This window comes from Canis lupus, chromosome 31 (assembly GCF_011100685.1).
Source record: "Canis lupus familiaris isolate Mischka breed German Shepherd chromosome 31, alternate assembly UU_Cfam_GSD_1.0, whole genome shotgun sequence".
In the NCBI taxonomy this organism is placed as follows: domain Eukaryota; kingdom Metazoa; phylum Chordata; class Mammalia; order Carnivora; family Canidae; genus Canis; species Canis lupus.
Genome location: NC_049252.1, coordinates 26275666 through 26288285, shown reverse-complemented (window position 1 = coordinate 26288285; position 12620 = coordinate 26275666). Strand labels below are relative to the sequence as shown.

At 38.2% G+C, this 12620-nt stretch overlaps 3 protein-coding genes across 3 annotated transcripts; all 3 read left to right on the top strand.

Annotated features, from left to right (window-relative positions):
• The first annotated feature begins 662 nt into the window (after positions 1-662).
• On the top strand, positions 663-1688 carry LOC111093530 (keratin-associated protein 6-2-like). Its single transcript, XM_038581143.1, has one exon. It carries the CDS (start codon positions 1136-1138, stop codon positions 1439-1441), a length of 306 nt encoding a protein of 101 aa, XP_038437071.1. The 5' UTR covers positions 663-1135; the 3' UTR covers positions 1442-1688.
• Positions 1689-5005: 3317 nt separating this feature from the next.
• On the top strand, positions 5006-5566 carry LOC111093568 (keratin-associated protein 21-1-like). The gene has a single exon (XM_038581142.1). It carries the CDS (start codon positions 5006-5008, stop codon positions 5309-5311), a length of 306 nt encoding a protein of 101 aa, XP_038437070.1. The 3' UTR covers positions 5312-5566.
• A 3473-nt stretch (positions 5567-9039) lies between these two features.
• LOC119867017 (keratin-associated protein 21-1-like) lies at positions 9040-9627 on the top strand. The gene has a single exon (XM_038581141.1). It carries the CDS (start codon positions 9055-9057, stop codon positions 9364-9366), a length of 312 nt encoding a protein of 103 aa, XP_038437069.1. The 5' UTR covers positions 9040-9054; the 3' UTR covers positions 9367-9627.
• Positions 9628-12620: the final 2993 nt, after the last annotated feature.

The following is a 12620-nucleotide window of genomic DNA, read 5'->3' as shown; positions in this document are numbered from 1 at the left end:
GGCCTTAGAAATGACATTCACTTTCCACTTTTCTTTGTTGAAAAGGTAAATCACAATGAACCTTTTTGTCATAGATTGAGAACTTATGTTAAATGGCTAATTTGGAGAACTTTGAATACAGTAAAATGGACATATAAATAGGGGCTAAAGTTGATTTATGTGGTACTTTAAGTCATGATAGTGTCAGGAGTTGAGAGTGGGCTTTGCAGTAGATATCTTAAAATCATTCAGTCACCTTCAGTTTCTGAACTAAAAATGCAATGAAGAATAGTGGTAGAAGAAGGAAATACTAGTGTGTTAAATTTAATAAATGTGCTAATAATATCTCATGATGAGAAACTTAGAAGATGTGCATTGGAAAAAAAAAGTTTAATTTTTGGCTTAATTGAGGTACTTTATTTTCTCATCCAAATAAAGTTGTAAAAGGCTCTGCATAATAACATTTATATAGCTACAAAAAAATGGGACAATTAGGAGGCTGCCCCACTCCCAGGATCTTGTTTGGCCTCATTGGGTATATGGAAGAAGAAAATATGAGATAACAACTCTACACTTATAAGTCGTCACTGTTCCAATGAAAGTGAGTGACTTATCAGATGCTGAGCTGCTTCTTGGAATTTGAGGAGAATTCAACAAGGGTGGGTATGGGAGTCAGAGTGGGTAGGAAAGCCTGGCAAAAGTTGTAATGAGTCCATAAAGGATATGGGAGAGATTACCTTTCCTACAGGCAGATATAGATATTATAGGAATGAAGAGAGATCAAGAGGGATAAAATTTTCCTAAATTCCCTCAACTTTGTTATATAAGGTATATTAAATGATAGGAAGTTGTGTCTTAGTGGTATGTAGAGCACATGATACTACTGAGACAATTATTTGGCAGAGTGAATTAAAATGCTGCTCTTTAAATAAAATAAAATGGGAGTCTCCAAAATAATGAGCTCATTTGTTCCCAGGCATTCTTGATCATTGACATGGACAGGTACAGCACAGTTGCTTACATATTTGTTGGTTGTGTCAGGGAATGAATGGGATGCTCTGCCAATTGCTGGCAGTATATAAAGGTCCAAGGGAAGTAGAGACTGCACTTCACCACATCCACTTGCAAACCACCTGAATTCTCTTCTCCTGACAACATGTGTTGCAACTACGGGAACTCCTATGGCTATGGCTGCGGATGCGGCTATGGCTACAGATGTGGCCCCTATTCTGGCTGTGGTTATAGAACTGGTTATGGCTGTGGCTATGGCTCAGGTTATGGCTGTGGCTGTGGCTATGGCTCAGGTTATGGCTGTGGCTGTGGCTCAGGTTATGGCTGTGGCTGTGGCTATGGCTCAGGATGGGGTTGTGGAAGAGGCTCCTGCTATGGATGTGGATATGGCTCTGGCTGCTGGGGCTACCGGCCCCTTTGCTACAGAAGATGTTATTCTTCTTGCTGCTAGACCACCACTCTCCAAGCACCACTAGCTTCTGAAATGACACATCTAAAGAGACAATTGATTCAAGGATCCATACTCCAGGATTTCTATGTCCAGGAAACTGCATGCTTGACAGAGTCTTTGAGCCCCAGTGAACATTTGTTACGATGGCTTCTTGTGCCTGGAGGTTGTGTGGCATCATCTGACTATTTCCCAAAAGTTGGTTTTTACTTCCTTAATCTGGATTCCGTATTGTGACTGTGCCAGCAATCTTAACATCCTACAGTTGGGCAAAAAACTTATTCTCAATAAAAATGGTTCCTTGCTTCTAACAAATCTCTGTGTTCTTGCTTGTGAATTATTCCTTTCTTGAGGTGTGGTGACCCCTCTTGAAAACTGGGCTGACAATACATTTCATCAACGTGGGGGCACTTCCTTGATATAATACAAGCATTTCTTGTCACAGGTACATCAGAGATAATGTTTTCCCAACCTATGTCTTGTACCCCACCCCCATTCTGAGGTACTCACACATCATACTGTTTTAGTACTGTGCCCTAGGAAATCACATCGACTCTAGAATGGAGCTGGAGGGGAAAGAGGAGAAGGAATGACACCTATTCAGGAGGTTGTGACAGAAGCCCAAGGGAGAGGAGGTGTGGCCTGAGTGCTGAATGGATGGATGAATAGCATGGGAGAGAGTGTTTCCAGAATTAACGAGGAATTAGAAGCAGACTCAGGAGACTGATGAAGAACTAAGGGAAGGATATGTTAGAGAAAAATGTGGTATCATATCATGTGCATTTTGATGGAAATATATATATGTATATATAAATATATATATATATATATATCTTGCATATATTGAGTTTGAAGCAATTGATTTAAATCACTTGTTTTACAAATAGCTTTGACTGTGACTGAAAGGGAACTGTCCTACATACTGAAGATATAGGAAAATTTTAGGTGCGTTTCCTGCTCTCAGAATGTTTACATTCTAAAAAGTGATAACAATAACAACAAAATAATTAAGATAGATAATTCTATGGAGGGAATTAAACAGTTTCCCAGGGGAAAAGAGTGAAATATTAGAGAGATAGTTCAGGGAGGTATTTTGACATTTTGAGTCACATGAACTGATGTCTGGTATAAGAAACACTAGAAAGTATGGTAGTAGTGTAAAAGAAGAAGAGAAATGGATTAAGTTTTGGGAATGATCAATGGTGCCACAATTTTTAATGGAAACCAGCAAAGACTAGTGCTTAATGGTGTGCTCTAGTGCCTTAATCAGTGCAGATATAAGAATGGGATGAATAGCTGAGTCTACTTTCTGAGTTTGAGAGCCTACCATTTTGCTGGATTCTAAATTCAGTGTCCTTTCCTCATGTGACTTTCCAGATCTCAAACACTCTATCCTATCATATGAATGTCTTGTCAGTCTTAGTTTTCTTGGGCAGTGAAAAATGACTCACTATTTTGTCTTCATGAAAAAGGTTACTGCACAAAATCTGAGTCTGAGGTCCTTGGAGCTTGGAGCCTCTACCCAATGGCCAATTGCAAGGAAAATGTCTCTGCCATCAATGTCAGCCCTGGAGTAAGGCTATGCCTAGGATATAATGTGTCCTACTGATGAAGAAATAGGGGTTCTTTCCAGATTTGGACAGTTTTCATGGATGGTATATCTGTAAGTCAGATCTGAGGACTGAAATTGTTCTGGGTATATCTGAGGTTGGGAAATCCCACAAAGAGGGCAATGGAATTCTAAATATTACAGTTTGCTGAAAATCTACTCATTTCATTATGTTTCTTGTACTTGAATTCTTTGAAACTAAAGAATATCAACTGTTAGGCATCTGTATCATAATTTATATCCAGTAAAGGGTCAATTGTTTATTAGGCATGTAAGGTAATTTGTACATCTGGAAAAATGTGCAAACACATATCCAGTAAAGGGTCAATTGTTTATTAGGCATGTAAGGTAATTTGTACATCTGGAAAAATGTGCAAACACAGTTTTTAAAATGTGAAATTTGAGACTCATTTAGTCAAAGAACATTTGAGACTTTCAGCTTGAATGAAATGAGACATTGTGAGAATGTATCCAAATATCTTCTAAGGGGCACACTGACATTAGAACATATATTTGTTTTAATACATATATTTTTTATTGGGAAAATGTTGAGTTCAAATTATGTACTAGGCATACTACTTAGAACTAAGTGGTAATTCAGGGATGCACAGAATAATATTTTTTTTCCTGCCATCATGGATCAGTATGCAGAGATCTGAATGGAAAGGTACTAGAAATTATGCAATCAAGTCAGAAAAATTTTCCAATAGTTACGAGTATTGTGACCAGAAGGTGGATGCTTGAAAAGTAATGTGTCTATTTTAGGGAATTTATGCATTAGAATTTATAGTTTTGAATTTCAAGAATGACAGAAAAGTAGAGAAAATAAAGGTCAAATGGTATGGGATATATTTTCTCCGAGCTTCTTACAAGGGATGGAACACAGGAGAGTGATCAGATAGACCAGTGAGCAATGGAAAAAAAAGTAGTCAGAAGTACTCTCACTAAAGAAAAAATATCTAGGCATAAAAGTTCTCAGAAAAGGAAATAAGGAGCTTTATGTAAATCTTTGTTGAAAGCATTCCTTAAAGGACCAAATGCCACACATTTCATTGTTATTGATAATAGAGTATTGAGTACAAGGAATCATCTTCCTGAGTTTGTACTTCTTTCCATCTTGAGTTTCATAGCTGTTATAGCAAAAAGTAATTTAAATTTTGAATATTTCTGATTTGTAAATGGTGATTTAAGTAAAACCTAGAGAACTAAGATAAGCAAAATATCCCAACAAAAAACCAAGCAAACAAAAGAATAGACTATATTTTTTTTGTTCTTTTTTTCCCCCCTTCACTTCATGTCTGGTGATGGAATGAGTAGATATTTGGTTTAGTTGGGAAGAACAGGAATATTTGGAATTAGACACCAGTAAAGAGAGAACCCAATTAATTGAGTTAAAGCTACACACCAAAGTTTCTAGGTTTCAGCACATTGACATTTTATGTTAGAAGTTTCAATGTTGTTGGGGGCCATGGTGCACCCTGAGACTAGCATTTCCCCATGTTTCTAGCACAAGGAGCCAGTAGGTATCTGCAGTAGGTATCTGGGTAAAAGAAGCTTGGCAAAGAGTTGCAATGATTCCAGAAAGAAGATGGCAGTTTTTCCCTTCCCTACAGGGAGAAGTAGATGCTTTAGGAAAGGGTCAAGAGGGACAAAATTTTTCTAAATTCCCCCAAACCTTGTTATATAAGGTATATTAAATGATAGACGTTAAGAGTACAATAAGATGTTGCCCCTTATATAAAAAGGAGTCTCTAAATAATGAGCTCACTTTACTGAAGACATAAAGATTATTGACAGTTGACTATCACATGAAAGTCGCTTTCATATTTGTTGGGTAAGTCAGGGAATGAATGGCGTGCTCTGCCAATTACTGGCAGTATATAAGGGTCTAAGGGAAGTAGAGACCACACTTGACCACATCCACTTGCAAACCACCTGAATTCTCTTCTCCTGACAACATGTGTTGCAACTATGGGAACTCCTGTGGCTATGGCTGCAGATGCGGCTATGGCTGTGGCTATGGCTCAGGTTATGGCTGTGGCTATGGCTCAGGATATGGCTGTGGCTATGGCTCCAAGTATGGCTGTGGCTATGGCTCAGGGTATGGCTGTGGCTGTGGCTATGGCTCAGGTTATGGCTGTGGCTGTGGCTATGGCTCAGGGTGGGGCTGTGGAAGAGGCTCCAGCTATGGATGTGGATATGGCTCTGGCTGCTGGGGCTACCAGCCCCTTTGCTACAGAAGATGTTATTCTTCTTGCTGCTAGACCACCACTCTCCAAGCACCACTAGCTTCTGAAATGACACATCTAAAGAGACAATTGATTCAAGGATCCATACTCCAGGATTTCTATGTCCAGGAAACTGCATGCTTGACAGAGTCTTTGAGCCCCAGTGAACATTTGTTACGATGGCTTCTTGTGCCTGGAGGTTGTGTGGCATCATCTGACTATTTCCCAAAAGTTGGTTTTTACTCCCTTAATCTGGATTCCGTATTGTGACTGTGCCAGCAATCTTAATATCCTACAGTTGGGCAAAAAACTTATTCTCAATAAAAATGGTTCCTTGCTTCTAACAAATCTCTGTGTTCTTGCTTGTGAATTATTCCTTTCTTGAGGTGTGGTGACCCCTCTTGAAAACTGGGCTTGACAATACATTTCATCAACGTGGGGGCACTTCCTTGATATAATACAGGCATTTCTTGTCACAGGTACATCAGAGATAATGTTTTCCCGACCTATGTCTTGTACCCCACCCCCATTCTGAGGTACTCACAAATCATACAGTGCTTTAGTACTGTGCCCTGGAAATCACATTGACTCTGGAACGGAGCTAGAGGGGAAAGAGGAGAAGGAATGACACCTATTCAGGAGGTTGTGACAGAAGCCCAAGGGAGAGGAGGTGTGGCCTGAGTGCTGAATGGATGGATGAATAGCATGGGAGAGAGTGTTTCCAGAATTAATGAGGAATTAGAAGCAGACTCGGGAGTCTAATGACGAACTAGGGGAAGGATAAATTAGAAGAAAAATGTGGTATCATATGTGCATTTTGATGAAAGTATAAACATATTTGTTTGGATTTTTAAGTTTAATTAATTGATTTAAGTCACTCACTTTTCAAATAGTTTTGAATGTTTTTATTACAAAGATATATTTATTTCATTTGTCAGAGAGAGAGGGGGGATAGAGAGTGAACACAAGTAGGGGGGGTCTGAGAGAGAGGGAGATAAGCAGACTCCTGCTGTGCAGGTATCCTGACACCTAGCTCCACCCCAGCATCCTTAGATCATGACCTGATTCTAAATCAGGAGTTGGATGCTTAAGTGACTGTACCACCCAGGTGCCCAAGTTATTATTATTTCTGAAAGGAAATGTCCTACATACTTAAGACATACTGTAGATGAATTTCCTGCTTTCAGAGTATTTATATTCTAGTACGTGATAATAAGAAAAACTAACAATTAATTGAGATAAATTTAGACAGATAATTGCTATGGAAGGAATAAAACAGCTTTCTGGAGAAGAGAGTGAAGATTGAAGTATTAGAGAGAGAGTTCAAGGAGGTATTTTGATATTTTGTGTCAAATGAACTGTTTGTTACAAAAAAAAACACTAGAAAGGGCTGTAATAAGTGTAAAGGATAAAGAGAAATGGATTGTTTTGGGGATGATCAGTGGTGCCACAATTTTTAATGGAAATGAGCTAGGACTAGTGTTTAATGGTGTACTCTACTGCCTTAATGGTTGCAGATCTAAGAATGAGATGACAGTTGCGTCTGCTTTCTGAGTTTGAGAGCCTACCACTTTGTTGGGTTCTGAACTCAGTGTCCTTTCCTCACATGACTTTCCAAATCTCTAATACCGTATCCTATCACATAGAATTCTTGTCAGGCTCAGTTTCGTTGGGCCTGTTTTATTTCCATGACCAGGGTCACTGCAAGATCTGAGTCTGAGGTCCCTGGAGCCAAGAACCTCTACAAAATGGCCAGTTTCAAGGAAAATGGATCTGTCATCAAACTCAGCCTCGGAATGTGACAGTGTCCAGGATATAATGTCTCCTACTCTTGAAGAAATAGGGGGTCTTAAAGAGTTGGGCAGTTTTCATACATGGAATATTTGTATGTCTGATGTGAGGACTGTACTCTGGGTAAATCTGAGGTGGGGAAATCCTACTAAGAGGAGAATGAAATTTGTATAATTACAGTTTTTGAAAATCCACTTATTGTTGTATTATGATCCCTGTCCTTGAAGGCTTTGTGAATGAGGGAAGAACATCATCCATTAAGCACCAATATTGTTAATTTATATATCCATTCATTTATTAGGCATATAAGATAATTAATGCATCTGGAAAAATACCTTCATAAAGTAACACACATCTTCGAAATGTGAAATTTGAGACTATTTTAGTCAAAGAACATTTGAGACTTTCTACTTCAATGAAATCAGAACATTGTGAGAATGTATCCAAATATCTTATAGCTTCCAAGGGGCACACTGATTCTTGAACATATATTTGTTTTAATGTATCTATTTTTATAGGGGAAATATTGATAGACATCAAACTATGTTCTGGGTACTCAGAACTAAGTGGTGATTCAGGGATGCACAGAGTAAGAGATTTTTGGGGGCCATCATGGTTCAATATCCAGAGATCTGAATGGAAGAGGTACTACAAACAATGCAATAAAGGTAGAAAACATTTTCAATTGTTCAGGGCTATTTTGATTGGAAGGTGGATGCTTGAAAAGTAATGGGTCTATTCTAGAGAACTTATGCATTAGAATTTATAGTTTTGAATATCAAGAATGACAGAAAAAGAGAAAATAAGGAACAAATATAGTAGGATGTATTTTTTTGAGCTTTTTTAAGAGATGAAACCTAACAATGATCAGATAGACCAGCATCCAAGTATAGAAAAAATAGTCATAATACATTCAACTGAAGGAAAAATGTCTAATAATGAAAGTTCTCAAAAAAGGATTTCAGTAGAATTATGAAAATCCCTGTTGAAGGCTTTCAGAAAGGAATAGATGGCACTGATTTCATTGTTGAAATTTGAGTGTGGTGTAGAAGGAATGATCTTCCTGAGTTTGTACTTCTGAGTCAGATATCATAGTTTTATGGTAAAAATTAATTTAAATTTTGGATCTGCCTGTTTCAGAAAATGGGAATAGGTAAAACCTAGACAAACAAGATAAGCAAAAAATCATTAAAAAAAGAAAAAAACAGTCATGTAATACCTTCCTTCTCCTCCTCTTCCCTCTTCATTGGCTACATGTCTGGTAATAGAATGTTTGGATATTTGGTTTAGATTAGAAGAAAAGAAATATTTGGAATTAGACATCAGTAAAGAGAGAAACTAATTTATTTCTACCAAGTTACAAACTAAAGATTCTAATCTCATCACTTGACATTTTTTCTTTCACTTGACACTTTTTATCAAATGTTTCAATGTTGTTCCTCTGTCCTGATACTAGCATTTTCCCTGGCTTGAACCACAAGGAGCTAGTAGGTATCTGCAGTAGGTATCTGGGTGCAAGAAGCCTGGCAAAATGTTGAAATGATTCCAGAAAGGAGATGGGAGTTATTTTCTTCTCTATGGGCAGAGGTAGATTTTTTGGGCAAGAGGAGAGATCAAGAGGCACAAAATTGTCCTAAATTCCCCCAATCTTGTCATATCAGTTACATTAAATGATAGGAGGTTTGAAGTTGGGTCTCAGTGATATGTAGAGCACATAATTCTGAGACAATTCTTTGGCAGAGGGAATTAAATTGCTGCTCTTTAAATAAAATGGGAGACTCCAAATAATGAGCTCACTTTTCCCAAGACATTATTGATTGTTGACAGTGACTGTCACATGAAAGTTGCTTTCATATTTGTTTGGGTAAGTCAGGGAATGAATGGCATGCTCTGCCAATTACCAACAGTATATAAAGGTCCAAGGCAAGTAGGGACCACACTTCACCACATCCACTTGCAAACCACCCGAATTCTCTTCTCCTGACAACATGTGTTGCAACTACGGGAACTCCTGTGGCTATGGCTGCGGATGTGGCTACGGCTATGGATGTGGCCCCTATTCTGGCTGTGGTTATAGAACTGGCTATGGCTGTGGCTATGGCTCAGGTTATGGCTATGGCTGTGGCTATGGCTCAGGCTATGGCTGTGGCTGTGGCTGTGGCTCAGGTTATGGCTGTGGCTGTGGCTACGGCTCAGGATGGGGCTGTGGAAGAGGCTCCTGCTATGGATGTGGATATGGCTCTGGCTGCTGGGGCTACCAGCCCCTTTGCTACAGAAGATGTTATTCTTCTTGCTGCTAGACCACCACTCTCCAAGCACCATTAGCTTCTGAAATGACACATCTAAAGAGACAATTGACATAAGGATCCAAACCCCAAGATTTCTATGTTCAGGAAACTGCATACTTGACATAGCCTTTGCATCCAATGAAAATTTGTTAAGATGGCGTATTGTGGCTCTGAGCTGTGTGGTATCATCTGACTATTTTCCAGAAGTTGGTCTATATTCCCTCAATCTGGATTCCGTGTTGCGACTGTGCCAGCAATCTTAACATCCTACAGTTGGGCAAAAAACTTATTCTCAATAAAAATGGTTCTTTGCTTCTAACAAATCTGTCTTTGCTTGTGATTTACTCCTTTTCTTTAGGTGTTAGGGACCATTTGACAATTGGGCTGACAATAATTTCATCAACCTGGGGTGTCTGCTGTGATATAATACAAGCTTTTCTTCTCATACATGCATCAGAGATAATGTCTCTACCTAATTCACAGATCCTTCATGCCTAGGCACTCAGAACCCAACATAAATCATACAGTGTTTAGAAACTGTGCCCTGGAAATCACACTGCCTTCAGAATTAAGCTAGGTGGTGGTGGTGGGGTGGGTGAGAGGAGAAGGAATGATATTTATTCAGGAGGTTGTGACAGAAACCCAAGGTGGAGGAGGTGTGGCCTGAGTGCCGAAAGGGTGGATGAATGGCATGGAAGAGAGTTTCAAGGATCAATGAGAAATTAGAAGCAAACTCAGGTGACCCATGAAGAACTAAGGACAGATAAGTTAGAGGAAAAATGTGGTATCATCATGTGCATTTTGATGAAAGTGCAAATACATTTTTTTTACATATGTTGAATTTAAGGAAATTGATTTAAGCCACTTAATTTACAAATAGTTTTAAAGGTTTTTGAAAGAGAGCTGTCTTATACACTTTCGACACAGGAGCAATATCATAGATGAGTTTCCTGCTCTCAGAAAATTTACATTATAAAAGGAGAAAGGAAAAATAAAGATTAATTACGATATATTTAGAGAGATAATTGCTATGGAAAGAATAAAACATCTTCCTGGGGGAAGAGAGTAAATTTTGATATATTGGAGATAGTTCAGGGAGGTATTTTGACATTTTGTGTCAAATGAACTAATCTTTGTTACAAGAAACACCAGAAGGGGCAGTAGTAAATGTAAAGGAAGAGGAGAAATTTATTATGTTTTGGAGATGATCAGTGGTGCCACAATTTTTAGCAGAAAAGAGTAAGGACTAGTGCTTAATGGAGTTCTCTAGTGCTCTACTCAGTGCAGATACAAGAATAGAATGGAAAGCCAAGTTTACTTTCTGAGTTTGAGAGCCTACCACCTTGTTGGGTTCTGAGGTCAGTGTCCTTTCCTCACGTGACTTTTTCAGATCTCTAACACTATATCCTATCATATAGAATGCCTTGTCAGGCTCAGTTTCCATGGGCAGTGAAAAATGACTCATGGTTTTATTTCTAAGACCATGTCACTGGACAAATCTGAGTCTGAGGTCCCTGGAGCCAGGAGCTTCCCCATCCAATGGCCAATGGCAAGGAAGATGGCTCTGCCATTAAAGTCAACCCTGGAGTGAGGTTATGCCCAGGATATAATGTGTTCTTGTGATAAAGAAATAGGGGTTCTTTCAAGAATTGGATAGTTTTCACAGATGATATATCTATGAGTCTGATCTGACTACTGTCCATGCTCTGGGTAAATCTCAAGTGTGTAAATCAAAGGTGGTTAAATCCAACAAAGAGGGGAAGGGACCTCTAAGAATTACAGTTTTTTCACAGTCTACTCATGTTTCATTATGTTCCTGTGCTTGAAGGCTTTATAAAAGGGAAGAAAATCATTAATTAGGCATGAATATGGTAACTTATAGATGCAGTAAAAGGCCAGTTACTTATTAGGCATATAAGGTAACTTGTACATCTGGAAAAAATGTCTTCATAAACTATCACATATTTCAAAATCTGAAATTTGAGACTCAAAGAACATTTGAGACTTTCAGCTTGAATGAAATGAGACATTGTGTGAATGTATCCAAATATCTTCTAGCTTCTAAGGGGCACACTGACCTTTGAACATGTTTTTGTCTTCATGTATTTGATTTGTGTTGGGAAATATCGATTGAGTTCAGATTATGTACCAGGAACTCTACTTAGAATTAAGTTGTGATTCAGGGATGCACAGAATAAGAGAGTTTCTGTTGCCATAAATCAATACCCAGATATCTGAATGGAAAGGTACTAGAAATAAATTTATTTATTTAAAATAAAGATAGAATATTTTGCAATAATTTAGGGGTATTGTGAATGGAAGGTGAGTGTTTAAAAAATAAGGCGATGCTTCTAGGGAACATGTGCATTAGAATATAGAGTTTTGAATTTTAAGAATGACAGAGAAGTAGAGAAAATAAAGAACAAGTACAGTGGGATGTATTTTTCTTTAAGCTTCTTGTAGGGATGAAACAGAGTGATCTGATAGACCATTGGCCAACAGTAGAAAAAGTGAGATTAAGAAATAATCTCAACTGATGGAAAAATGTCTGATAATGAAAATTCTCAGAAAACAAATTCAGTAGACTTATGAAAATCTATGTTGAAGGCTTTCAATAAAGGACTGGATGGCACTCATTTCTGGCATTCATTTCATTGTTGTTAAAATTCGAGTGTGGAGTAGAAGGGATGATCTTCTGAGTTTGTATTCCCTTGCAACTTGTATTTGTTAACTGTCACAGCAAAAATTAATTTAAATCTTAAATTCTGCTTGTGTCAGAAAATAATGATTTAGTTAAAACCTAGACAAGCATCATAAGCAAAAACATCATAAACAAATATATAACATCTTTCTTTCTTTTCTTTCTCTCTCTCTCTCTCTTTCTCTCTTTTTCTTTCTCTCTTTTTTCTTTCATGTTAAGTTACAGAAAGGTTGAATGTTTCCTTTAGTTGAGAAGAAAGGAATTATTTGGTATTAGAGACCAGCAAAGAGAGAACTTAATTTATTGATGTGAACCTATACTCAAGGTTTCTAGATCTCATCACTATTGACAATTTTTTTTTTTTTTTTTTTTATTTATGATAGTCACAGAGAGAGAGAGAGAGAGGCAGAGACATAGGCAGAGGGAGAAGCAGGCTCCATGCACCGGGAGCCCGACGTGGGATTCGATCCCGTGTCTCCAGGATCGCGCCCTCGGCCAAAGGCAGGCGCCAAACCGCTGCGCCACCCAGGGATCCCTCACTATTGACATTTTATATCAGATGTTC

Excerpts from the sequence above, each read along its gene's own strand:
- LOC111093530 (XM_038581143.1), top strand. The coding sequence starts at position 1,136 with ATGTGTTGCAACTACGGGAACTCCTATGGCTATGGCTGCGGATGCGGC.
- LOC111093568 (XM_038581142.1), top strand. The coding sequence starts at position 5,006 with ATGTGTTGCAACTATGGGAACTCCTGTGGCTATGGCTGCAGATGCGGC.
- LOC119867017 (XM_038581141.1), top strand. The coding sequence starts at position 9,055 with ATGTGTTGCAACTACGGGAACTCCTGTGGCTATGGCTGCGGATGTGGC.